We start from the raw sequence: 27,448 nt of genomic DNA on the forward strand, positions 1-27,448 counted from the left end.
TCAAAAAGAAAAGAAGATTTACTAACCCAAGGAGTGAAGCAGTAACTGAGAGCGCTTCCTCATGGATGCCAAAGGTGTTCGAACGCAGGCTCATGCTTCACTGGTCCCGGAAGTGTGCCACGATTGCATTTTAATTTGTGCCTCACCCCGTGTTTTTGCATACTTATAAAAGCTTATGTCAGCAGAAATCAGCTTATGTGGCCACTAACACACTGAAGCATCACAGGTTGACTAGACTTAAAGTACTTAAAGAGGTTAATCCCATTGGAGGCATTTCCGGCCTCTAGCTCCCCTTGCCGCTTAATGTAAGGTTCTAAGATTTGTTTTTCTTCGTTACTGTGGTGCTGTGCAATAACAGATTGGAATCCGTAACTTTCCTTTTGATTGTCTTCCAAACCCTGGTTTAGGAATGGACAAATATTGTGTTCAAGATAACTTGTAGCTTAAATAAATAAATACCAATGCTCTTGATTTGCTGTGGCTCCTTTGCTGTTGTTGACTTTGTATCAGGTCAGCAAGCCAGCTAATAAGGTCTAATGTTAAGACCATACCAGGTTTCTCTCAAAAGTACAGATGAACAGTGCAATTCTACCAATGATTAAAAGTGCCAAGTGAGATAATGATTTTCCTGTCTCTGACTTCTATTTTAGAATTATGTATACTTTTCAAACTTTCCTTGTGTTTTATGAGAAGTGAGCACATTTGTCATGACATTTAACTACTTTTACATTGTCACATCTAGTAAAACTTAAAAATCTCACAATATTTACAATTTGCTTTTGTGGTTACATTTATAAACCATGGGGGATTTTAATTTTATATATAATATGGGGTCCTGGCATTGAAAGGGGTATGTGAAAATGAGGTCTCACTACTAACAAAATAAGTAATAATGTCTGCTGGCAAAGGGAATCTCAGTTTTCTCCAATGGAATGTCAATGTCACTGGATAGGTATGTCAAACACACTCGCTGACAGGCCCCACGTTGAGGAGTAATTGGCCAACACAAAATGAACCTCATGTGTTGTTGTTGTTGTGTGTCCATGCACTTGTAAGCATGTAGAGACCAGAGGATAACTTGTAGTAGTTGATTCTTTCTGATATGTGGACCAAAGACAATCTCAGACTTGGTGTCAAGCCCTTTTACTCATCATGCTAGCCTTAGCGTCTCGGTGTTTGTGAAACATGTGCATGCCTGGTGTTCAAGGAGCACAGAAGAGACCACTGGAGGTCCTGAGTCTGGAGCACAAATGGTTTTAAGCTTCCCTGTGGGCGCTGGCGATCAAACCCAGGTCCTGTGTAAGAGCACCCAATGTTTTTAACTTCTGAGCCTTCTCTACTCCCTGGTGTCTTTTTGATGGTCCTACTTAATAATATAACATTCATTCCAGGTTAGCAGTCTCCAACTTTTTAAATATTTTAACTACTCTGGAAAACTATGACATTGTGATGAACTGGAAAGGTCATTCTCCCCATCATGGCCATCAGTCTCTTAGAACCTCTGTAAGGCTGTCTTTTCAAACAACTCCACTTTCTTGTGGGTCACTCTAGATCATAGTGAGTAGTGTAAAGACAGTCTGTATTAAACAGAATGCTCACTGCCCATTCCACTGTCCATCCCACATCCAGGGACAATGTCCAAAATGACTATGTTATGACTATTTTATTTATTTATGTGTCTGTTAATGCACATGCCGTGTATGTGTGTAAGTGCATACGTGTGTGTTGACTGAGGCCAGCTTTGGGTGTCTTCCTCAGTTGCTCTCCACCTTAGGTTTTGAAGCAGTGTCTCTTCAATTCCACCTGGAAGTCACCAGTCTAGACTGGAGCTGGCAGGTCCCAGGGTCCCTCCTGCTCTACCTTTCCTGCAGCGATATCACAGGCACACAGTGCAGTACCCAGGTTGATTTTACATAGGAAGCACAAACACTGACTTTTTGTGGGGAGCTTGAAATTTAAAGATAAAAATTCCAAAAGCATCTAAGCTATTCAAGTGAAGACAGAAGTGGATTTCAGTATCAGTTACCTTTGTGAATAAAATTCAGTAGGACCTCCAGCTCCTGAAGGTAAGGCACAGAGAATGTGACGTTCCCCATGTGCACCTGCTTTGGTATCACTGAGATGTTTCTGGCGGCTGCACTTTAGCTAGGATTCCTCCAGGAGCCAACTTCTGGGTTCCTAGAATGGGTGCCATCACTTAGGCTCAGAGAAGCTGACGTAGGTCTACATCAACCTTTTCAAGCAATTACTATCCCACCAAAATATGTAACTGTAAAATCAGGGCTCTATCCATCCCAGTGAGAGCAGAACCTAGTCCAAAAAGCTGTGGGCACTTAATCCAAAATTAGGTGTCCATGACACAATATTTGACAGAATGCAGACCCCAAGAACTCTGAATGTGAGAGCACAGAGGTTAGAAAATATTCTTTGTGTCAGTCTTACCAAGACGACAGTCAGTCTGTGTAGCTGATCAGAGTCTATGGCCTGAGATATACCTTGGGAAGCTTTTCTTGTCAAGACATTGTTTATGGCTTAGTATATGTACAGTGTCTCCAGCACTGGCTCCTGGCTCAAAAGTCTGGACTGAGTAAGGGGATGTGCCCTCAGTTTAAAATCCAGTTTATATCAGTAATGACATTAGATGGTTAATTAACTTCTTAGAGATGAGTTTTCTTATTTGTTTGTTTGTTTGGTGGGTGGGTTGGTTATTTGAGACAGGGTTTCTCCATGTAGCCTTGGCTGTCTTGGAACTCACTCTGTAGAACAGTCTGGCCTCAAACTCACAGAGATCTGCCTACTTCTGCCTCTCTCGAGTGCTAGGATTATAGTTATGTGCTGCCACTGCCCAGCACCAGTTTTCTTATTTGTAAAACAGATATTACAGTAAGTAATTTCATAGTTTGTTTTGAGGATTAAGCAAATTGTGCATAAAGTTCTTAAAACAGCACTGTATATAACTTTTCTCTTTATCAGCATTGCTACCAGAATCGTTATTCTTGAAGAGGGGACTGACAGTGTTGTGTGTTTGCAACATTTGGAAGTTTGCCTGGGTGGCCACACCAGTGTGGTTGAGGCTGTGTTCTCATTTGTGAAGAGTTCCTTGGTCACTAATTCTAGACCCACACTGAACTCCGAGTGCTTCCCCTCTAGTGGCAAAGTGCCCAGTTTGCTTCAGAAACGCCCTTTATACAACTGCGATCAGCAACTGGCATGAGGGCTTCTGTTGAAAGTCAAGGAACCCATTCACCAGCATAGGTTCCTACGCATAGTCAGGGGTCACATTTTATCTGGCATACCTCTGAAATAGCTATTCATGCTTCTAGACTCATGTTCTCTAAAGCCTCAGTGAGGACCACCTTTGCTGTCACCTGCTCCCAAGTCATCATCTGTCTAAGTCATTTAGTGTTCTGATCTCAGAGTTAATATTTTGGTGTTGTATATTTTAACCAATAGTTCATCTATCTGTTCGTTTCAGAAGAATTTGCCCTGTAAAAGGCTTGGATTTAGCATTCTCTGCTACAGTCACGTCCTCTCTTTGACTTTCCTTCCTGTCCCATGCTTGCACTTTTCTCACACATGCCATGAGTTATTTTTCTTGCAGTGTCTCTCATAGTGCAAGGTATGAAGAAAATATATTCCAAACTTTTCAATAGTATCCTTTGCTCAAGTCAGTCTTGCTCATTTTCACTTCCTTGAGGTCAATAAGCCTGCCAAAGGCAGCCTCTCCCTCAGCCCAGTATCTAACTTAGGTGTGGAGTTCTTGGCCTGTTATCACCTACATGTTCTCTGTAGCATGATTCATGTGGCCTTTGTCGCCCTTTCATCTTAAGACCAATTTGTGCAAAGCTTTTTCTTGTGTAACTTATACCATTATTCATCTCTACTTATTTTATGTCCTGTCCTGGTAAGAGAGTCCCAATCACTTTTGCCCTGGTCTCTGGAGAGACCCAGGCTATTTTCTAAGGCTTTACTTTGTGTCCTTTGCTAACTATTGTTAGCTAGTGATTTTGATTTTATAACTTTTTTTTCTTCCCTGTTCTACTTAAGAGGTCAGTGTGAATGTATCTCCTCTCAGGATGTTTGTCTCTCCTTTTTAAATTTTTCTAAGATAAATGTGATTACATAGTTCCCCCATGCTTCTCCCATACTTTGTCCCAAATACATGTCCTCTATTTCTTTAATTGTTGCCACATACATATGTGTGTGTGCATGTGTGCACATGCATGCATCTGCGTTTTATTTGTCACAGACTTCCAGTTTTGAATCAGATGCTTGCTTTGATCTAAGGAGTTCACCCCTCTCTTTCTTTCTGTTTGTTCCCATACATACACTGTTCTGATCATAACAGTGGAGATTATCTTCAGTTCACTTTACTTCCATATTGGCTCTTTTACCGAATTTGATTTCTAGATATGTTATGATTTCTTTCTGTAGTTTCCTTTTCTAAATGGAGGAAGATAGAATGTTCTTTTTAGAATAAATCTACCACTTGCCCAGGAGCCACAGTTTGGCTTTATGTGATTTAAAACTAGGACAAGGTTGTGATAAATAATTCAACATCAACTTGAATTGCTGTAGCTTATTTTAAAAGCTTGTGGGCCACACAGGAATAAAACACCAGTTCTTCCACATTTCTGTTTTGGACCATGATTCAACTTAAAACCTTAAATTCCAGCACTTGAGAGGCAGAGACAGGCAGATCTCTGTGAGTCTGAGGCCAGCTTGGTATATGTTCCAGTTCCAGGCCAGCAAAGGCCACATAATAAGACTCTATCTCAAAACAAATAGCATCAGAAACAACAAAAATAACATAATAAAGAATTTAGAATACCAGTAAGCAGATTTAGGCTGCCTACCTAGTCCTGGAACTGGTTCCCACAATTTAAAGACAAGCCATCTTTGCAGTGTGTATAGAAGTTGCCTGGCATCATATTTTAAAGTGCTAGCAGAGACTATTTTTCCACCATCTATTACCTGAAATGACTATGTTATCCACAGACTTGCTTCAAGTTTTAGATGTGGTTCGATGCATGATTAAAGAGCAGGCACCAGCAGCCCGCACGGCAAAGCAACCTTGAACAGTTAAGCAGTTAAACCACCACCTGCATACCTGGAAATACCAAAGCTAGATCCAGCCCCAGCCTGGCATTTTTTTTTGCAAGCCAAGACTGTTCAAAATAATCCTAGCTACACTTAGTTGCTGTGACCCATCAAGCTCAAATTATACATAGTTTTTTCTTACTATAAAATTTAAAACCAAACTCTCTACCATTCAAGAAATAAATTTTGTATTTGGTGACAGACACCCTAAGGTGCTAGCTTACCATTGATATTAAAAGGCAAGTAAGCAAATATACAAACACACACACACACACACACACACACACACAACCACACAACCACATTGGTCCTATATATTAAAGTAGAATCCATGTGTACTGCCACCCCCCACATGCCTCCATAAGTTTGTCTTTCATTTTAGTGTTGTTTGCCACTCAAAATCACTTGAATTATTTCTAGGGCTCATGACTCACTTGATCCCCCAAGTATAGTATTTTCTTGAATTGGGTGAAACATTCCTCAAGTTTGTAGCAGCTGGTAAAGGTGAGCAGCTTAGGTACCCCTGAAGATTGTTGTCTTAGGTTGGGGCAGTCGTATGTAGAGCTGTGCCCTTTACCTTATGAATGTGTATCATGGGTTCACGTTCAAATATTTTAATGTATTAACTGTAATACAGTAATTAAAACTATGCTGTCATGTGTTAGTTCACAGGCGATTCCACTAGCCTGCCTCCAGGGTCCCTGCAACCTCTTACTTCATTACCTGCCACCATCGCCAGGTGCTCACCAGATATGTGCTGGATGAAAGGACCCTGCCAGCCTCCCAACTCTCTCAGTCTCTTTCTCTCAACTTCTCTATCTCTCTGCACTCTCTCTCTCTCTCTCTCTCTCTCTCTCTCTCTCTCTCTCTCTCTCTCTCTCTCTCCTCTCTCTCCCCCCCCTCTCCCCCCCCCCTCTCTCTCTCTCTCTCTCTCTCTCTCTCTCTCTGTGCCCATGTTCTCTTTCTGTGTCCTTCTCTGCCCTCATGCCTCTGTCCCAGTCTGTTTGTCTGCCTGTCCACATGGCCAGTCATCCACTCCCTAACTCCTCTTCCTTTTTTATCCCCCAAATAAATTTCCTTATACCAGATATGTCTCATAGCCTATCCATCATTATAACATTGTGTGTGTATGTATAATTATTTATATATATATATACACATATATATAGGTATTTTTTATTAATTTATTTAGATTACATCTCAGTTGTTATCCCCTCACTTGTATCCGCTCATTCCTCCCTCCCTCCCTTTTCCACCCTATTCCCCTCCCCTTCGTCTATGACAGAAGGGGACCTCTTCCCCCACAATATGGTCATAGCCTATCAAGTCTCATCCTGGTAGCCTGTTTATCCTTTCTCTGAGTGCCACCAGGCCTCCCCACCAAAGGGAAGATAATTATATTTTTAATGCCTTCTTTAACTGCCAAAAAATGACATTTATTAATAATTTTCAAGCACTATAGCTGAGCAGATATTCATCAGATATTCTGGATTATGCTGACTTAGCTTACTTCCTAGCCACATGTCCTGTTACCTGCCATCTTCTTGCCCTGGCTGCTACTGCTCCATCTGTATCCCCATGGCGACTTCTCTCTCCTGCCCCAGAGGCTGTTCACCCCTTTATTAACCAATCAGAAGATAGAGAACAATTTTTATACAACATTGAGACAGGAGATGCTTCATAGAAATGACAAATGCCAGTGTTTGACTGCAACCAGATCTCCAGGTACAGAAATCAGCATTTGAAGCATAGTGCACCAAACCATCCCCCAGCATTACTGGTATGAGAATAGGTGTAGAGAACAGAATTTAGGGTCTAGAAATAGTGTAGCACATCCATAGTCTGTGGTCACTTGACTTGTGACAGAGATGTTAAGACACTCATCAAGGAAGAGTGTTCTATTTAACCATTGTGCCAGGTCAATTGGGTCTCCATATAAAAGGACTGAAAACAACTGTCATCTCCTATCTAAAAAAGTTTCCTCAATATAAACAAAAACTTCTAAACTCTGCAGCCATGAAATTCTTAGATGCCAACATGAGACCAAATCTTCATGTTCTTGAACTTGGCAATTGATTCCTAAACATTAAACCCAAAGCATGAGCAAATACAGAAAAACTCACAAATTTGACTTCATTGAAGTGAAACATCATTTTTGTGAATTAAAGTTTATTGTCCATAAAATGAAAAGACAATTTACATAATGGAATAAAATATTTTCAAATCACATCTAATAAGTGTTTAATATTGAGAATATATGAAAAAGTTGTAAGTTCAATAATAAAAAGACAACCTAATTAGAAAACTGGGCAAAGGACCTGAGCACATATTTTCATAGAAACGATGTGCACTTGGCAATAATCACTGAGAAAATATTAAGCCTCCATAGCCATTCATCATTTCAGTTTACTTTAAAATTTTTATGAAATAAAAAAGTTGGGTCTCTTTCTGATGGAGGATACCAGTATTGGCAGTAATCTCCAGTCTGTATATGTGTCTAGGAAAAATATTGACATTTATTAAGGCAGCCAGTCAAGAGCCATTCTGGACTGAGAAATAGGACTCAGGAAAGTCTGTGACCCCAAACTGTCCTAATTGTGACTTTGTTTTGGCCATAGGGATCCTTAGAAATGTCTTTAATGTTTCCCAGGGAATTCTGGGCATCAGACTTGGGCTGCACACACCAACCAGATAAAAAAAATTGAGTGTACTAGTGATTGCTAGTATGCATGTCCACTGTTGACTTACAGACCGTGTTGGGAATATTATCAGAAGGTCTGTTGGCAGCAGTTGGGTACTTACTGGATCATCAACATTGTCTTTTAAATATGAGACTACACAACTTTGTGCTGTGAACTTCCACAACACAGTCAAATCTACTTGTAAACTCTGGTTTCTATTAGAAAAGTCCCTTTGACATCTTTAAAATTTAGACTTTCTTATGTCTTCATAAAGATGGAATTGTCACTCTTAACTTTTGTTGGGCTGAACAGTATTTCATAGCAAACTAGGTTTATGCTCCTCTGCATCTCCCTGAGTGGCTATGCATTTAAGTAATTATACCTCTTCTGTCTTAGCCTTCAAACTACAAACATTTGAATCTGATTCTAATGCCTTCTCCTGGGTCCTTCAAGTTTATTAGGAATACATTTTAATAAATGTAACTTCCAATGGGGAAATTAGCCTAATTGTTACTATCTATTGGAAGACACTCTCCCCTCAGAGCTCTCCCTTTAAAAGACTAGGACTCACAAAAGATTTTGTTCTTCCAAGAGTTTTTAGGAGCAAAAAAAAACCAGCTGACAAAATATGCAAAATGTTTGTTATAAAAGATTCTGCTGTTGTGAACCACACATGGAGAAAGAAGTTTCAAAAGGGAGTACTCCATGGTAGCCACTGAACCTCTCTAAGACTTCTCCAGTTTATCTAATTTAAAACATGTTATAACATAGATAATCTACATATTCAGTGCACTATTTAAATGTAAGCAGTAACATTCCATTTCATGGGGACAAAAGTGCTTTGTTGACATGAAGTGACTCCTAAATCTCTGAATTCTTCTAGCTGTCATTACTATCACTTTTTATATTTAAAAGAAAAAAGGAAAAGTTTAATTGCAGTTTTGGGATTTGTGCTAGCATTGCTGATATAACAGTAGAACTTTGAGACATCTTATGATTAGCTCATCTTTGAATATTAACTGTATGTGTAATTGCTTTTTGTACTTAAATTTTCATCTAAGTCTGGCTATGTCTTTTATTATTGGGTCAAAATTTAACTCCAGCTCCTCCTTTATTTGTCTATTTAATATCCAGCTTCTTTTTAACGAGATTTGAGTTAATCTTTTGGGAAAGAAATACAAATAACAAATTAGATAAAATCATAAAAGTGTCAGTTATTAGAACAAGCAACTATAAATGACACCTTGAATGGCTATTACTCCTAGGTTTTATTAAGTTAATTGATTGAGTTTCATATAGTATACTTTTTAAAATTTTATACAAAGTTTTAAAGTTTACAAAAAGCATGCCATATATATTCAATTTTGTGTATTGATATAGATCACTGCTAATAAAAGTTGACATATATAATTAATTCTCAACATTTCTATAAGTAATCTTCAATTTTGTGCATACCAATTCAATTATTTTACATCAATACTAAAACTCAGATCTTTTAGATGCACGTGAAATTGAGTTCACAAAAAGACTTGGATTTCCAATGACACACACAATTATTTTTGTTGAGGGGAAAGGCAAGATTCAGACAACAGAACCCCAGCTTATTTCTATTTGTATAAATCAAGTCATTTAAATAAATGAATTGTGTGTGCTGACCTGGGCTACCAATGTGCTACTGGGTGTGTATAAAAAAAAAGATGTGCATGGTGGTGGAAGCAGAAAGAGGCATAAAGCGTATTGGAAAACTACCAAATGTCCCCTGCAAATGGGCCCTATTCAGAATCAGTAAGCGTATGATGAGTGAAGTGATTCTGAATATCGCCTTTAGATTCCATGCTGTTACAAGGCCAGCCCTGAACATGGCAACTCTTATTTCCACACACAGTACCTCTTCACTCTCAATTTAACCCCAAAATCTGATGAACCCATTACTCCATACTTGATTTCATGGAACAAGGAGTAGATATAGTTACAAATGATCAGTCACAAGCCGTGAACCAATGCAGCAAGGCATTAACAATTCACACCATTTCGGTCCACTTGCTCAAGCAGAAGATGTGCCAGCATATTTAATGCGCAGCTACTTCGTTCAGTTTAAGAAAAGACATGACTCAGGCTGCATTTTCAAGTCAGAGGGGGCCTTCTAATATGTTGTGCTTTCTAAGCCCCAGTGGTGTAACTCTCATCCATGTATCGACAATTAAAATAACCAGGTGTCCCACAAAGGGCATAAAGTCTAAATCAAATGTGATGCAGGTAAAGCCAAGCAATCCTTTCCTGCAGCACAGCCTATTTTGTTTGATCCAATCATACAAATCAATGTCTCTTACAGAAGTATTCTGCCACTGCCGCCCCCACAGGCAATATGCCGTCAGTTTAATGGGATCACTGAAAACTAAAACAGCTGTGAAAGATGGCTTTAAGTACAACAACTGCTTGCTTGTCATTTTGTTCAGTGGGAAAAACTTCCAAATTTGGGTCGGCATGGGTGCTTTAGAAAATGACCCCCAAATCCTTTCTCATAAGTGCCATAGGGACAATGAGATGTGACATGTAGCACGTAAACAAAAGTACACAGCAGCTGTTGTTTGAATGGGAATACACTGATATAAATCAACCAGAGGAGACAGCTTCCTCACCATGATTCAGTCTTCCTAGAACTTCGTACTGTAAGGGGTGCTGAATGGTTGGTCTAGACTACAAGTTTCCCAACTATTTTCTAAATCCAAGGAAAGAATATTAAAAGATACACACATGCACAACACACACACACACACACACACACACACACACACATGCACGCACATACACACTTGAATGTTCCTTGACACTAGAACAGATTCTCTGTGAGTGTAACTGCTGATTTGGGATGCAGTCAAAGTCAGGTATCTCTCAAGAACTCAGTTTGCTTTGTTTAGTCTGTTTTAGATAGTTCAACTTTATTTTTAAAAATTCCATCTGAATTAGTGGGAACTTCTCAAATGTTTTAAAATTTCTAAACAACTTCCTGCTCCTAGTAAGCAGTTTTGAGGTTTCTTTATAGGTAACTCTGCTCTGGGCAGTACTTTGCCTCTATAGATACATGTGCTCTGACATATGTGGAAATTAAAGTGTTTTGTAAATTATAATTCTGTGTATTTAGTTGGCATGGATTTAAATATTATATTGGAAGTAGATCATTAAAGCCTTTGGTTATTTCCTAATCTTTTTAAAGATAAAATAACTTAAAAAACTCTTTCATAGTTTGATTTAAAGAGCTTCTATTAATGTAAAATATTATTTTAGGAGAAAGATGTGTGTTCCTCAGGCATAAGTCCTGACAGACCTTTCCAGTCTGTGTCTCACTAATCCCATGAACTTTGCAGCTGCTCTTGAGAGGGATGTCTGGCTCCTCGTTCTGTACTCAAGCTCTTTTCGCTGCATTCAAGACCACTCAAGCTTTTCAACAGTGACAACGGTGGCTTTAATGTGAGCTCCTCTGAAGGCCAAGATGCTTGCTTTTATATTAGCATTTGATCTCATTGTGTTTGTGCTTATTTCCTGTATTTCTGCCCTGTTATTTGAACTTCAGAGTGTGATTTTCCCTGCAGAAGCATGCTTTATGATAGGGCAGGATAAATTTCATAAGGGTTCTCAAAGGGCCATACCAACTCCTCACCTCTGGATAGTTAATGCTTTGTTGCCAGATGTTATGCCTTTTAAAATGGTGTTGATTTTTTCCATTAGTCTCAAAATTTTACTATAAGGAAAATTAAAATAATTATACATAATTTAAGTATGCTTTTGCTTATGGTCATGTCAAGATTTTAGCAGGCTAGAGGAAGTTACAGGTCTGACTGACACAGTGAGCTCAGATCTAAGAGTCATCTACAAGTGACCTTCCACAGTACATCTGAAGCAATGCTTTTACCAAACTGGAAGACATCATGGTCTAATATAGCAATCAGCATGATCTGTCTATTCCACAATTTACATATTACACTCAACCATCAGTCCATGTAGTTACTACGTGTCAAATAAATTAAAGTAAAATTATGAAAACAAAATACTGTGACCTCAAACTCCAAAGGGTTTGAGGTTTAGTGGAGGAAGGACATGAAGAGGAAGAAGATAAGGAATAACACAGGTAGAAACAAGAAAATGCTAGATAAAACATCATGGAAGAGATCATTATTGCTAAATAAATAACATAGGAGATGATCCTTCATGAATAAAAACATATCAATTGGCAGAAAAGTCAGGGGAAGAAATGTTATAGATACCAAGATATACATACCGTTTCACTATTGATACCTAAGATTTCTTTCCGATGACAGCATTCACTTGGATCACATATTTTATTGCTACCCACTATCCTCAGTCTTATCTATTACTTAAATAGATAACCTGAGACAAGGAGGCAAACATCATACAACTTTACAGCTTGCTGTGACCATGTATATAGAAGTTTCTCCACAGTTTCTGGACAGAACTTCTTTTCCCTCATTACATGTCCTCTGACTGAAATGCAAGCCCACCAAAACAATTTGCTTGATTTTCCAATTTACCAGAAATACAGAATCTGTGATTTAAGAAAAATATATCTGAAGCAATTATTCTTTTTTTTTTTTCACATGGTAGAAATTACGCCAGCTGGAGGCTGATGTGTGTGTATTGCTAACTTAAGGAATGCTGGGTTTTTAATGCTCTTTAATATTCAGGACTGAGGGCTTGCTTAATCAAAACCATGAAAAGAAACTCTTGTCTCTATTAAGTCAATAAGTTGGTAGAAGGCCTTTTACAAATGAAGGAATGCATATATGTAGCTTTGCCCAGCAGCACTAACCATCCATACATGGCCTTCTTGAATGAGAGAACATTTCTGGGCAGCACTTTGAAGATGATCCATGGTTTGGAAGGACATAGGAAATATAATTCCAGAGCTTATTCTATCAGCATGCTGGTTGTGCTTCTTTGGAAGGCATATCGCTTGACCTTTCTAAATAATTGGCCTAATTTCTTGTACTTCTTTATGGAACAGGATGCAGCTTGTCTATAGGAAAAGAGAAAAGACTATTTCCACATAGGTGAAAAAACAAAACCATTGGCTAAGAACTCTTATGAAGCCAAATGTAGTTGCTTATACCTGTAGTCCCAGCACGCAGGAGGCAGAGCAGAATATCAGCACACGTTTGAGGCCAACCTGGTCTACCATGTGAGTTGCAGGCAAATCAGAGCTGCACAGTGAGGCCTTGTCTTGCAGCAGCAGCAGCAGCAAATTGAAACCAACTAATCAACTAAACAAATAGTCTTTTATGAACATTAAATACAATGAAGAGTCAGCCACCCCCATGTTAAAATCTATGTTGTTGACAACTCTGTGCTGAATCTCAGTGTTGAAAACTTAAGTGACTTTCAACAAATCAATTCTTCTTTTACATTTCAAAACCACACATCGTAGGCTGGCTCATCCCTCCCTGTGTAGCCGAGCGATCTTATTTGTGGTGAATGCATTTTATATTCAACACAGCAGACAGGCTGCTTTACACTTCCTTCTCGGGTGTTTAGACTATCATTTTCTTCTGTTTTCTGTACCTTCCTGCTTAGTGGAAACACTGTTTGTTCTTGGATTGCGCTTTGTCTCCCTTTTCAAGATCATCAAAGTTACCAGTTTGAAGCTTCCCCAAAGAAAGAGCCTTCTAATCCCTGGTTCAGAGGCTAACCTTTATTACTGCTCTCCTGGTAATAATGAGGACCTGCTTCCAGCAGGGAGAGGCTGGAATACTGAACAGATTATTCAACAAGTTCAGAGCAGATTCTGAAGTTCCTTATACAACCTGCGTGTGAATACTGCTTTCTTTGCTCTACTGTTTCTGGTTTCCATAGTTTTCCTAATTGTGTAAATCATGTGGCGCATGGGAGCAATTTTCTTCTCAATATCAGTTCTGGCACTTTGGTACACATTGAAGTCTAATTTTTCCTCAGTTTTACATTTTTATTAAATTGTTATGTAGATTACAAACGCTAAATACAGTCATTTTGTGCTAGAAAAATCTAGTAAGTGCCCTTTGAAACTCTGTTGGGCTGAGTCTGAAGGTTATTTTGTGTTCAGTATTGGTGAATAAGACTGATGAGCCTCATAGAATTTTCTCAGGTTTAAAGTTGAGTTTAACTCTAGGGTATAAATCTTCAAAGTTATCACCTGCTTCCTAATTTATTTAACTTAAAAAATTAACTTATACTAGCTACTATAAGAAGTGCTTTTCAATATTCAAGAAGTGTACTGGATTGGGTGAGGATACAATTAAAGCTGTGTAAATCAAAACCAAATACATCTATGGATTTGTGTCATCAAACTGAAAATGCTACTGGTTCTAAACTGTGGTTAGTAGAGCAAAACTGTCATCTAAATCGACTGACTTGTCATACTAATTTCGTTTTTGAAGTACAAGTCATATAATCACTCATTTCTTTTATGTAATACATACAATGTTGTGTGTGTGTGTGTGTGTGTGTGTGTGTGTGTGTGTAGGGTATCTATTTACTTAAAACCTTAGAGAAAAGTAGGTGCTGTGAGTGTATAAAAGCGGGCTTGATAGAATTGCAGGAGTTAGTTTCTCAAAGTGGATGACTGAATTTCAGCATACATCTACAAAGATGTCTAGTCGCCGCATTATATGTTCTTTTTGATTTTACTGAGAACAGTAAGAAATCTTAAAATCTTTATCTCCAATATTCTCCTAGGCAGGGAACACACTAGAACTTTAAGTTGTGCTTTGGTAGGGCTATGGAGAACCCAGTGTCCTAAAATGCATGATTTCTTAGCTAAGAGTAAGATTTAGCAAAACACTAGTAGCAAAGGCCATTTGCATAACTCAACCTCTCAGTAGCTCAGCTGAGCTTAATTGAAATTCAATTTCCACATTGCAGTGCTGGGCCTCTCTGCATAAAATATGCAGCATATAACATAACCAAGGGCACAGACCTACTTTCTTTGCTTGTGATCTACTTAATTCATTTTTCTCGTAGAAATGTGTAAGAATAATATAGCTAGGGTCTATATCTATTTTGCATGTTTATCTTTGGGATGTACATACATTTAGGTAAAGACCATGTGCTATATATATATATATATATATATATATAGTTTTTTCTGGGCCCCAAGATTTTGATATTTATTTCTGGCTTTTCAAAGGAAAATTAAATTTAGCAAAATATTAGCTAGCTGCCATGCCATTTGAATATTTTACACTAGAAAGACTTTATCAGCTAATCAAGTGAAAAGTGTACAAACATGTCTGTCAAGTCCACGTGGATGTTATATTACAGGCCTGCAAATAACTGTCCTTCATGTGTTTACAAAACTCCTGCAAGATAGCATTCCTAAATCTACCACCAGCATATATATTCTGGGTACTTGGAAACACAAAGGTATGAGAAAATCCTTGCTTAACATTCTCCTCTCTTATATTTAAACAGTCTTGTCTCCCTGTTTTGTGGGTTCCTTTAAGAAATGCCAATGATGAGCCTGGGATAGGAAGGCTTATAAAGATGTGGATTATATCTTTTGAATAATTTCCAGAAGTGATATTTTGGGCAGACAGACTCCTCTATAGGAAGCAGTATACAGAAACAACATGGATCTTACGGTTTTATCAGGACAATGCAAGTAGGTTTCGGCAAGGCTGGTTCCAACTCATCTGTGATAAATGAGAAGATAAGGCAATCAGTGCACACCATGACACTCCGTGCAGCTAGTTAGGCACACTTCAGAACTACTCAGGTGTGCTCACACAGCTTCTGAGACTTGCATGGGGGCTGTTGCAATTTAATACATCCTTCATGGTGGCCACTGGTAATGCAGGAATTGCCTCTCTAAGACTTAACCCAGGTCAGACATAAATAATAGATGTTAAGAGTTAGCTCTGGTCTTGAGGCTGCATTCCAGACAGTGTATCTCAGTTGACTCAAAGGAATTTTTCCCCTTCTTCTCTCCAATAGTTCCTCTGCTTGAAAAATGCCTGCAAAATTCCATCACACCTTTACGGGGACCACTCTGGGTCTCTAAGGGAGAAGGTTTCAACCCCTCAGGCGCTAAGATGTACATCCAAGGAGTTCTTGGGGCCTTATATCAACGACTAAAGTCTGCAAAAAATTATTACAAGCAGGTGAGTCATCTCTCTTTAAAAGCTACCTTATTGTATGTTTGTTTCAGATGTATTTGGGTCTACAGATGCAGTGATTGCCACTGTGTCATAAAAGAACTGTGGCATGTTTTGTGAGCTCAGTGTAAGGGAGCCAAAATGCTTCCAGAATCTCGAAGCTAGTAGTAATGGGACTACTTGTGTCTGCCTTTTGGTATGGAATATCCTATGTCTCATCTCTTTTCACTGTTTACTCTGTAGAGAAGCAGATCTTTCCAGAGTCAGTTACACTAAAGAAGAAAATGAATGGATTCGTCTGAAGGCTTAGACCTCTAATTTTCTCTCCAGTGTAAACTTACCTCATTATTGTAGAAATGCATCTGAAAACAAATCAGATACGAGAGAAATGAATTGTGAACTAACTTCCCCTCAAGAGTTACTTACTTCCCTCACACTTACTTAACTTGTGTATTTCAGGATCTAAAATACAATTGAATTAGTGTATTTGGACTACATTAAATTAGATTTTGCCTTTTAATTTCTGTATATTCATTATATAGTTGTGTGTCTATTTATGTATATGTGTGAGTAAAGATATATTTTTGTAATTAGTTTTGGGACATTTGATTTAAAGAAGGGTTTATATTATAAACAGAGTTGGAATTTGGGTAATAGAAAAGGAGCTATAACATTAAAAAGAAAAATCTCCCTTAGAGTTAAGTGAAGTCAACCTTTGTGTTAAGTAAGGGCACAGTTTAAATTGTGAAGGAGGGCCCATTGTAGAGCTCAGGTCATTATCTCAGGCCATGGGTTGCTGAAAAATGAATATTTTGAAAGCATCTCACTATTCTTTGCATACAGAGGGGAACTGGAGGGAGGTGGGCACAAAATGACAGTCTTGGTGTTCACACAGCACCTCCTGGCTGTCTGCTCAGAAAAGAACATCTCATGGTGTGTGGAGGAAAGTTCCTCAAAGTGCTCAGAACTTACAAGGATGTCTCAGACTTTTCCACGAAATTGTACTCAGTTTGCTTCATAATTCATTTTACTGAATCAAGGAGGATTAATAACTACTATAGACAACTTGATTAAAAATCCAAGCTTCTTTTAATGTTCTACTAGGCCAACATATATAAAACCAAGTATAATACATATTTTACTGTCTTTAAATTATTTTATATTTAAATATTAATGTTCACCATATAATGATATCATAAAATGTATGGTGGCTTGCTGATTTAAGTTTGTTTATTTGCTGTTTGTTTTGGCTCAACTTACAGGAGGGTGTAAAGTTATTTAATCTTGAAAAAAAAAACATATGGACTTTTTCTAATGCAACAAAAGCGCCGTTTAAATAAAATCCGGAGATAAGCACTTTCTAAGCTTTATTGAAAGTGAGGGTTGGAGCGAAAGGAGATGCCTGGGCAGTAACAGCCAGTCCCTCTCACTTCCGCCACTGTAAACCTTAAACATTGAGTTCAAGGGTTCAGTACAGCGTGGGGAAAAGCGCCTTGAGAATTGCTGCTTTGACTTAAAGAATGTGTTACTCAAAATGATGACAAATCTGTTTTATTAAATCTTAAGTGTAAATATGAACAAAAGTTTACATTTTTAGTTTGTTCAAAGTTGTCTGTTTAACTGCTCTAGAAGAATTTCAATTTATACTAATTTAAGAATTCTTAAAAACCTAGTTTCTTTGCTATTTTTCTTCCAGCTTTGGCTCTTACTGCATTGTAACAACGTTGAGCTTCACACTACACATAAGTTTTATAGTAAAGTACAGAGATGAAGGCAAGGAAGAATGTCACGAGTTTAGAAAAATTCTATTTCTCTAGTTGTGTTTAATTATACATATTGTGTGTCTCTTTTCCCTGGCTTTAATGTTTTAAAAACTCACTGTAACGGTACTATTACAATGCCATCACTGGCCAAATGGTAAGCCTGACAATATCTTTATTTTATGAGTGAGGTTTCCTACCAAAGGTCCCGTTGGCATTAATGAGCTTTGTTTGAACTGCGTTACTTCATTTGACCTTCCAGAGAGCCGTCGGTGCTTAGTGTTCTGTCTAACCATGTTAAAGAATCACTAGACAGGTGAAATGTGGGCGAGTGACGGCTCCTATTTTGTTAACAAACCCTAAGTTTATAAAATTGTAGGGCTACATCACCTCTTGACATCATTTCTGTTTATTCTACTTCTGACATTCCATATGAAAGCCATATTGTTTTGTTGTCTGCCAAAATATAATCGATTTAAAAATTTTACATTCCCAAAGGAACTTCTCTTAAATAGTTATATGACAACTTTAAAAGAAAAGTCAGGACTACGGAGTTTGAATTTATGAACCTACTCATCTTTTCATTTTAAACTTTAGCTTGGCTATTATAGTGTGCAGCTGAATTAAGCAATTACTTTATGGTGATCTTAAATATATACTGCTTCGTGAGTATTAAAATGAGATGTTATATTTAGGACAGCTTAAAGTCACTTAGTCTTCCGCTTATCACATGTATTTTCTTAAGAGTGGAAAAATCTTGGAAATTCTGAGAGCTAAGCAGAATATGTTTAATTGGTAGTCTTTGAAACAGCAAAACTGCTTTTCTATGAAATGTAGTTAACACTTTCATCAGGGCCAGCTCCGGCTCATTAGCATTCGGGTTATGTTCTGTGCTGTTGGTGGGGGTGTTGGAGGAGGAATGCCATTGTGTCGAGTTCCAGTGTTTGGGGACAAACACTGCTGTGGAAGGAACGTGTGAAAAGGCCACAGTCCTGTCAGTGAATGAGCAAGGCTGTGCTTTCTGTGTGCTTCAAGCAGGGAAGCTGTCACTCATGGCTAACACAGCCAAATAGAGGCCAAAACACAAGCCTGCACTACCTTTTAAAATGATATTAGTGATTTTTAAACGCGATCTTCTTTATTTATGATCCTACACTGAGCTTTAGCTGCTGTAAGTAACAAAATATGCCAGTCTGTTCAGAAATACTGTAAAAATGAAAAAAAGAAAAAAAAACCATGGAAGTGTGCCAGGCAGTTACAGTAATTAGGGCTTGGAATAGCTGGGCGACAGTGTGAGGTACAAACATGATTTGGGGGAAACTTCATCTCTGAAAGCTGCTTGTCTTCCTGGTTTAGATACTTCTTTGTTTTCCTGTCCCCCAAACTGACAAAATTCCTAGAGATTTTTTTACATTATTAATTATAGAAATTTGTCTTTTATTAAAAATATAATTTTTGAAAGGGTTCATAAACTCTCAGTTTTAATCATTGTAAACTACTAACGACCCATCTCAGTTGTTAGAGCTTGTACAGTCACTCCTGAGTGTCAGACAGGAAGCAAAGAAATGGCTGCCCCCCCCCCCCACTCACTGGACGCCTTAACCCTAGGCTTGCAGCCTCCGTTGTGGGACACAAGATGCCTTTATTCTATAACTGCAAAATCCACTAGGACTTTCAATTTTTCTCCTAAATTTTTAGCACCTTGGAAAAGAATGATTAACTTTGAGTTAAATTTTAGCTTATGTAAAACAAAATTAATTTTTAAAAACTCTCATACATTTCTTACTCTCCTGAGACATTTCTAAAACCACACCCGGATAGTTGAAAAACACAATTTCTTTTTATGTCTGAAGGTGCAGAAAAGTATTTTATTTCTTTAGTTTTATTTTGAAAATGAATGTGTGGTCTATTTATAATTACTCAGTACTTAATCAAGTGGAGAACAATATGATTTTGGTCTGGGTAATTTAAATATTGTTTTTTAAAACAAACCAATTTAAGCAAAGTAATGTTTGTCAGTGTATTTATATGCATTTTAAAAAGTTTAATATTTGATGCACTGGGTTGGGAAATCCAGACATTGAATTTCTATTAAAAAGAACCTGATTTCACTGTTTAAATTGCAACTATATTGTGATTTTTTTGTTTTGTTTTGCTTTTTGTTTTTTTTTTTTAAATAGGAAGCAATCATTAATTTCAATATGTGCAGGTTTTGCAGTTCAAAACTGAAACATATTTTAGTAATATCCAATTAAGATTTCCACAATCTTCAAGAGTTTAAATTTTTATAAGCCAAAAATTAATGACTTTATCCACACTTTTAATGTTTCATAATTAGATATTAAATGTAACGACATTGTTCTTATCAGAAATGATTTGGCTTAAAATATCTTTGAATTGCTTTAGAGCTACAGAAATTTATTTGTTGCAAAAAGAGAAGAAAACTTGGTGTTTCATTTTCATTAAAGAATGGTTGAAAGCTTTTTTCGATCCTTTGTTTCTGGTCAATTGAAATAATTTGTTATTCTTATTATTACTAAGCGAATAAGCATTTCTGCTTTACTCTTTTATGCTGTATTTACTGGACACAGCAAATAAAGTAGAGTGTTTTCATGAGGTAGCCTTTCTGGGGTGAAAGTTAACATGTTTGGCTTATGAGCTACCTTCTTAATGTCCTTTGAAATATCTGAGGGCAGTCTCTAATCCAGAAATGTGTCACCATTGTGACTGTTAGAGCAGAGTGTCGTTTGGAAAGTGTACAACTACTTTGAGGTTTTGATAGGGAATATTTTTAGCATATTAGATTGCTCACAGATTCTAGTGATTGCTGATTTTCCCTGAAACCAAGCTGCATTCTAGTTACTTGAAGTATTTTAAGAACCTTAAACTTGGGGCTTTTTCTAAGTGTCATGCTTTGAGCAGGCCTAACATCAGTTAAATGAAGTGAAAATTGCATTCTTGTCTTGATAGAGATGAAAATGGATTTCTGGTCATGAAATAGATGTAGTTGTCACTTTTTAAAAAAGGTGTCAGCAGTTTGCTTCAGCGAGTAAGGTGCCAATTCAGTATGGCAGTAAACTTGTGATCTGAGCAATCAATAAAAAGCTTCAATAACTTCTGCTTCATTACACTTATAATAAGAGGCTATAGATCCACGGCACATAAAATGTTGATAAAGAGGATATGTGGGGATCGACTGGGACGATTTTGTGAAAGTACAGTAAGTGCAATATTGCCATCTAGAGTTTGTGCATAGGTAATTATTACAGCGAGTGGGGAAATGGTCACGGAACAAAACCCAAAGTGATACTGAAATACCGTGTATTTTCTGTCATCTGTCTGTGGCACCTTTATCTTCACAGAACGTTTAATTTGACCTGCCATAAAGCAGTTAGGTCAGAAGGCAAATCTTCAAATCCGTATTTTTCTCTAATTCTTTTAGAATTATGTCACTGAGTGTCAAATATCCATCCTTGGCTCCAAACTAGACTTTTTACCATGAAAATTATTTATTAAATAACTCATTTTGGGGGGAAAAGAGTGTTTTTCGACATGACAATCCTGTTATCCACAAACAGAGCAGTCCAAGGTCATATCACTTGGGTACTTCTCAGTGAAAAATATTGCCTTCATTAATATGAAACACTTATTCAAAACGAAGAAGCCAGCTTACCCTAAAGTAGTGCTCCAAATACATTTAATCCAAACACTGCCAGGATCACGAGAAGAACACACACTCCCTTGCTTATGTGACTAATCCCAAACACTGTGATGAAGTATGGATTCCATCCGGGAGGCGGCTAAGCCTGTCTTTTCATTTTTCATGTTATAGCAATACTTGTAACTTTTTTTTACAAGTAAAAATACTTGTAACAAGTAAAAATACTTGTAGTTTTTCTTGATTGCTAAAAAATACTTAGATTATTTCATTGATAGCACATCTTGAAAGGCTGGATATGGAAGCTGTCTGTAAGCGAGATGTTACTGAACAAGTTCTCCGTCCAAAGTTGTGACTTCCTCACGGAGGAGGTTATAAAAATCTGTACATACTTAATCCAGATACAGTAATTTTGTCCACCTGTAGATTGATTTAATAAGAAATCCAACTGGGGAGATTCTCACTTCTTCCATTTATTATATTTTATATACATATATGTGTCATATGTGTATGTCACATATGTGTCATATATGTGTATATTATGTATATATCATAATATGCATATTATGAAACATATATAAAACTCCAAGACCTCACTTAACAAAGTTGAGCATATATATGATACTTATTATTCTATCCTACATCTTATGATACATATATAAGACTTTGTTGAGGGAGATCTTTAGAGTACTCTTGGAAGAATATTTAGCAAAACATAAGAGTAATGCATTTAAAACTGCTGCTACATGTTTTTTTTTTTTTTTCGTTTTCTTATACCCATGTGTAAGCTAATCTCTACAATGGACAAAAGGACCAGAAATGAGTACAGTGTTATTTTCATTTATGAACCAAAATTTTATCCTGAAATATTTTGTTGTATTTTCTCTGCATTTAAGTCATGATAATCTGTTAGACTTATATCTTATTTTGAAATTCATAATCATACTGAGTATAAAATATTTCATTCTCTAACCTCCAAAATGAGTCCAGTTTGTTATAATAAATACAATTCAAACCTCTGAGAAACTTTCTTTGAATATCTAAGATACATGCAAGTATTATTGCCCGTGACTCTTCAGAAATAAGGATAAATTTTACAGGGTTACAGCAGCAAAGTGAAAGAATGTGCTTGATAGATTCCCTGAACAATTTCAACACACACAGGTATTATTTGTAAGAAAACAATCATGCCGAGTCTTCAGCTGGTTAGAGAGGGCACACCATTCTATCTTCACCTGACATCCTATCTGTTCCACCAACATCCTGGGGCCCGTGTCTTCTGCCCCTCCTCCCAAAGTAATAATGCTCACCACCGAGAGCCTCGTGTGAATGGACCAGAATATGAATGCTTTTCTGTTGTTCTCTTGAAGGGGCTAAGACAGTATTGAAGGAACATTCTTTTTTTTTTTTTTTAAGGGTGAACATTTTCAAAAAATTTTTATTTATGATAAGTTCTTTTATTTAAAATTTCTGTATTAAAATGTTTTCTTTAAAATTATTTTTGCATGCTTAGGATCAGTTCCAGAGCTCTTACAATAGTTACATTCTTTTTTAAAAATTTTTTTATTAATTTATTCTTGTTACATCTCAATGGTTATCCCATCCCTTGTATTCTCCCATTCTTCCCTCCCTCCCCTTTTCCCCTTATTCCCCTCCCCTATGACTGTTCCTGAGGGGGATTACCTCCCCCTGTATATGCTCAGAAGAGACTTGAAGGAACATTCTTAGCAGGAAAAAAAAGCACCTCTCTTGACACTGTCTTGTAGTTTCTGATGCTACTTACTTTTGTGGATCCATGCTGTGGTTGATTGCTAGTTTCTATCTGTCATTGATTATTAAAAAGTCTGGCAAATGATTAAGGAAGGACTCTTCTTTGATGCTATCATTCTATGACACATGGTATTTCACAGCCCAAACTAGCCACAAACTCTCTATAGGCAGAATGACCTAGAACTCCTGATTTTCCTGCCTCCATCTCTGAGTTGCAGGAATTCAGGCAAGTGCCACTATGCCTGGCTGTTTAGGGAGATTCTTAAATGGGAACATTTATTTTGAATCATTGCTTTTCTTTAGTTTATTGGAAATAAATGTTGTTTCCCTCTCACCTACTGTTAACAAACATCCATTGTTACAGCTTCCGCTGTCGAGTTGATGCAATCTAGAGCCAAGTGGGAAGAGGGAGCCCTGAGGAATTGCCTGCACTGGATTGGCTTGTGGCCATACTGCAGGACTTGTTCTTAACTGCAAATTGATATGGGGCCTAGCCCACTGTAGGCAGTGACACCTCTAAGCATGCAGGTCTAAGCTGTATGAGAAAGCAAGCCGAGGAAGCCAGAAGGAGGAAGCCAATAAACAGTGTACCTCCATGGTTTCTGCTTCCGTGTCTTGTGTTTTGTTCCCATTCCCTTAATGTCAGACTGACTGTTCTGGAATGCATAAGCCAAACAGGCCCCTTTGTCCTCCAAGTTGCTGTGGGTCAGGGTGTTTTATCACAGCAAAAGAAATCAAACTAGGATACTCATTTTTCAACAAATAACTGATTTTCAAATAATATAATTCATTCACATGTATGTAATGAATATGGAAATGAATATGACAAGTATTTTATCTAATTTTCTAAAACAGTCATTTATGGAGAGAAGACATTGCAAAAATTAATTTATCATCATTTAATATATGTCACTGTGAAGTAAATGTTGAAAGTTCAGACACATGTCACAATTAAAAGGCACAGTTACGATCAGAAACCCCATGATGGGCACAGTGCAGGTGAGTTGCATTCTGTAAGCAGCACAGCATGAGCATCCCTTTTCTGAGATATTTGGGACTGAAACTGACTTTGGATTTCAGACACTTTTAGATTTTTTAACATATGCACATAGACAACAGGATATCTGGGGAGTGAGCTCTAAGTTTAAACCCTAAATGCACCCATGTTTCATATACAATTCATGCCAATAACCCAAAAGAAAGTTTTATACAGAAGTGGCCTGCACACTGAGTGTGAACCACCAGGGGTGGGGTTTTCTGCCTGTGGTATCCATCAACACTCAGGATGCTTTAGAATTTAGAAGACTTCATGGTCTTATCTTGGAGTTAGGTATGCTTAGCCTTCACTCTCTAGTATACCATCCTCATGTGGCCCCAAATTTGAAGTAAGTTAAAATTTCCAAACATTTGGTAGTGGCTCTCTGAATCTGGCCCTATAAGTTGCTAGATGAAGCCTCGCTGATGATGACTGAGCTAGGCACGGATCTGTGGAACTAAAGAAGTGGGTCTGTGGGAGACGGATGGTGGCGTGGGGGACTGGGAGGTGTGGATGGAAGGGAAACTGCTGTCCAGATGTAATGTATGAGAGGAGAATAAATATAACCCAAGCCAAACAAAACAAACAAACAAACAAACAAACAAAAAAAGTGAGAACTCCGCTTTTCACTCTCACTGGCGACATTTTAAGGGATTGATATTTACATCATCACTTGGAATTTCAAGTGGACAATGCTGTTCTCAAAGAAAGAATGATTCCATGTTTGCTTCTGGCACTGGATTAGTGCTTCCTCAAGTAACAAAACAATGGGAAATCTTTTAACATATTCACAATTAAAATCAGTGTTGTTTTTGATTAGATGTTATGGTCATAATCTAAAATGTCCCCCAACATAGTCATGTTTTGCCCACTTTTTCTCCAGCTGGAGGCATTACTTTGAGAGTTGTGTAAAGTCAAGGAGGTGAGACCCAGTTGAATCAGCTCACTGGGGTGGGTGGTGGGTGGGGTAGGGGAACTTGAACTGATACCTGGCATGCTCTCTGCTTCCTGGTCTCCCACGATGAGGACAGTCTCCAGCATATGTTCCAATGCCTTCCCTATGATGCCTTACCTACCATGAAGGCTGAAATTATGAAATAAAATAAATCTAAGTAGTTTGTTGGATGTTTTTGGCACAATCACTCTAAAGTAACTGAAATAGTAGATAAGTCATTCTAGTCTTTGCATAAAAAACAAAACAGAAATTGGGTAAACAAACAACCAAGGTGGCAACAACCTATTCTCTATCTCATCCTCAACAGACACATCTTTATGCTCTTCGGTATCTCTGAGGATCCTATAAATGAACTTACAGTGTAACATCCTCAGGGACTATGATTCTAGTAATCAGTAAATTTACTTTACCTTGTTTGGTTAGTAAAGACATCCCTTCTCCCAAAAAAGAGATGATTACAGAAACAAATCAGCTTTACTTGTTGAGGTCTCCTCCTGTGCCCTGTGTGGACATACTAGAAACTAGGAATCTGCGTGCAGAAAAACCATCTTGCCTTAGGGAGTTTGCATTCTTGTTTTGTTGACAAAAATTCCTACGAGACACTTGTAAGAAATATGCTTATTAGTATACAATTAAGTACAAAAATGTGATTTTTAGATGCAATGAATTAAGGAAACTTACATAAAGGAAAATCAGTACAAAACTAGAATTAAGGAATTTTGAGATTGAAATTAACTTTAGATGTCAAATGGTTCTAGTGATCTCATTTAATAGATATAACACAGTAAGTGATAAGGTTTACCTCATAAGATTATTGAGAGGGTTAAATAAGATGCATAAAACTCATAAAATGGTACCTGGACTGTAGTTAGTACAGAATGTGGTCAGTAGGGGTTAGCGTAGTTGTCAGCATTGGCATTGACACTATGATTAAAGTAATTGAGACTGATGCAGCAAGATACTTGTATGAGGTGAGACAGCAAGTGAGACTGGTGATGGTCAAGTGACTTGTGTCACTTTTGAAGTAGGCAAGGCAGGTAAGGAGGCTTGGAAATAAAGACACACGTACCCATGGCATGAGGGCCATGGATGGAACGTATTTCCAGACACATTATACTTTGATACAAGAAGATATCTGTGACATTTGCAGGACAATGAAAACCTACAGCAAATAAAATTGGAGGAAGAGTTTAATATCAAAGCAATAAAGGCAATGATGAAATAGGGCCTTTTCAAGGATGAGGATGTTCTACATTTCAAATATTTCATAGTAAGTTAAATTTTAAAATTCCATTATATCTAATTGATCAGTTTATATAGTAACTAAAATATTTATAAAAATATTAATTTATAACCTGTGTAGGTGGCATAATTTGTGATGGGTAAAAGCTTTAGAGCAATGAATTCTTTGGTTATCTTGTCGCTGTATCTTTGAGGTGTTTATTATTCAGGGTTCTCTACAGGAACAGAACTGATCAAATGATTCTATATATATATACTGGAAAAGAATGATTTTTTTTTAAAAAGAAGGGCTCATGGTCTGTCTACTGGCTAGTCCAACAATGGCTGCCTCACCAGAGAAAGGCCTCGGACCTGGTAGTTGTTCAGCTGGATGACTCAGCTGCTCCTCAGTCTACTTTGGAATCCCAAGGAGGCAGACTCTAACACCTGAGAAGGGCTGAACTGCAACAGGATAGATGGGCTTTCCAGTGAGAGCAAAGGCAAGCAAGCACTCAGTAAAATCTTCTTGCTTTCATTTCGTTTTATGTGGGTTGCCACCAGAAGGTATAGCCCACATTTAGGGGGGCTCTTCCTACTTCAAATAAATGATTTAAATAAACCCTAACGGGTGATCTGAGCAACTTGGATTTTAGTTGATTCTAGATGTAGCCAAGTTGACAACAATGAAGAGCCATAACAGGGTGTGTGTATAATATTCTTCACAGATAATGATAATTAAGACATTGGATTCCTATTCAAAACTGAGGTTGAAAATTCTGTCTTTTCTGGGAGGTGGTAGCTCACGCCTTTAATACCATCACTTGGAAGGCAAAGGCAGGTGGACCTCCAGGTTTGAGGACAGCATGGTCTAAATAATGAGTTCTAGGAAAAACAGGACTACAGTGAGAGAAAAATGTCATGAGAAAAACCCAAAATGAAACAGAACAAACAAACAAACAAAAAACAGTAACAAGATGAAAGAAAGAAAGAGAAAAAAAGAAAATGGAAGGAAGGAAGGAGGAAAGGAAAAAAAGAAGAAAGAAAATTCTATCTTTAACCCAGGGATCTGAACTCCTGAAATGGCTAGATGGCTGGGAAAGATGACTGCACTAAGACTCATTTTAGA

At 37.6% G+C, this 27,448-nt stretch overlaps 1 protein-coding gene across 1 annotated transcript in view; it reads left to right on the forward strand.

Moving 5' to 3' along the window:
* Positions 1–27,448, forward strand: part of Dcdc1 (doublecortin domain containing 1) — a 364,522-nt gene that overhangs the window by 36,796 nt on the left and 300,278 nt on the right. Inside the window, 1 exon segment of the mRNA XM_051144875.1 lies at positions 15,762–15,932. Within this exon segment, the coding sequence (XP_051000832.1) occupies positions 15,762–15,932 (171 nt within the window).

The sequence above is a fragment of the Acomys russatus genome, chromosome 4, assembly GCF_903995435.1.
Source record: "Acomys russatus chromosome 4, mAcoRus1.1, whole genome shotgun sequence".
NCBI lineage: Eukaryota > Metazoa > Chordata > Mammalia > Rodentia > Muridae > Acomys > Acomys russatus.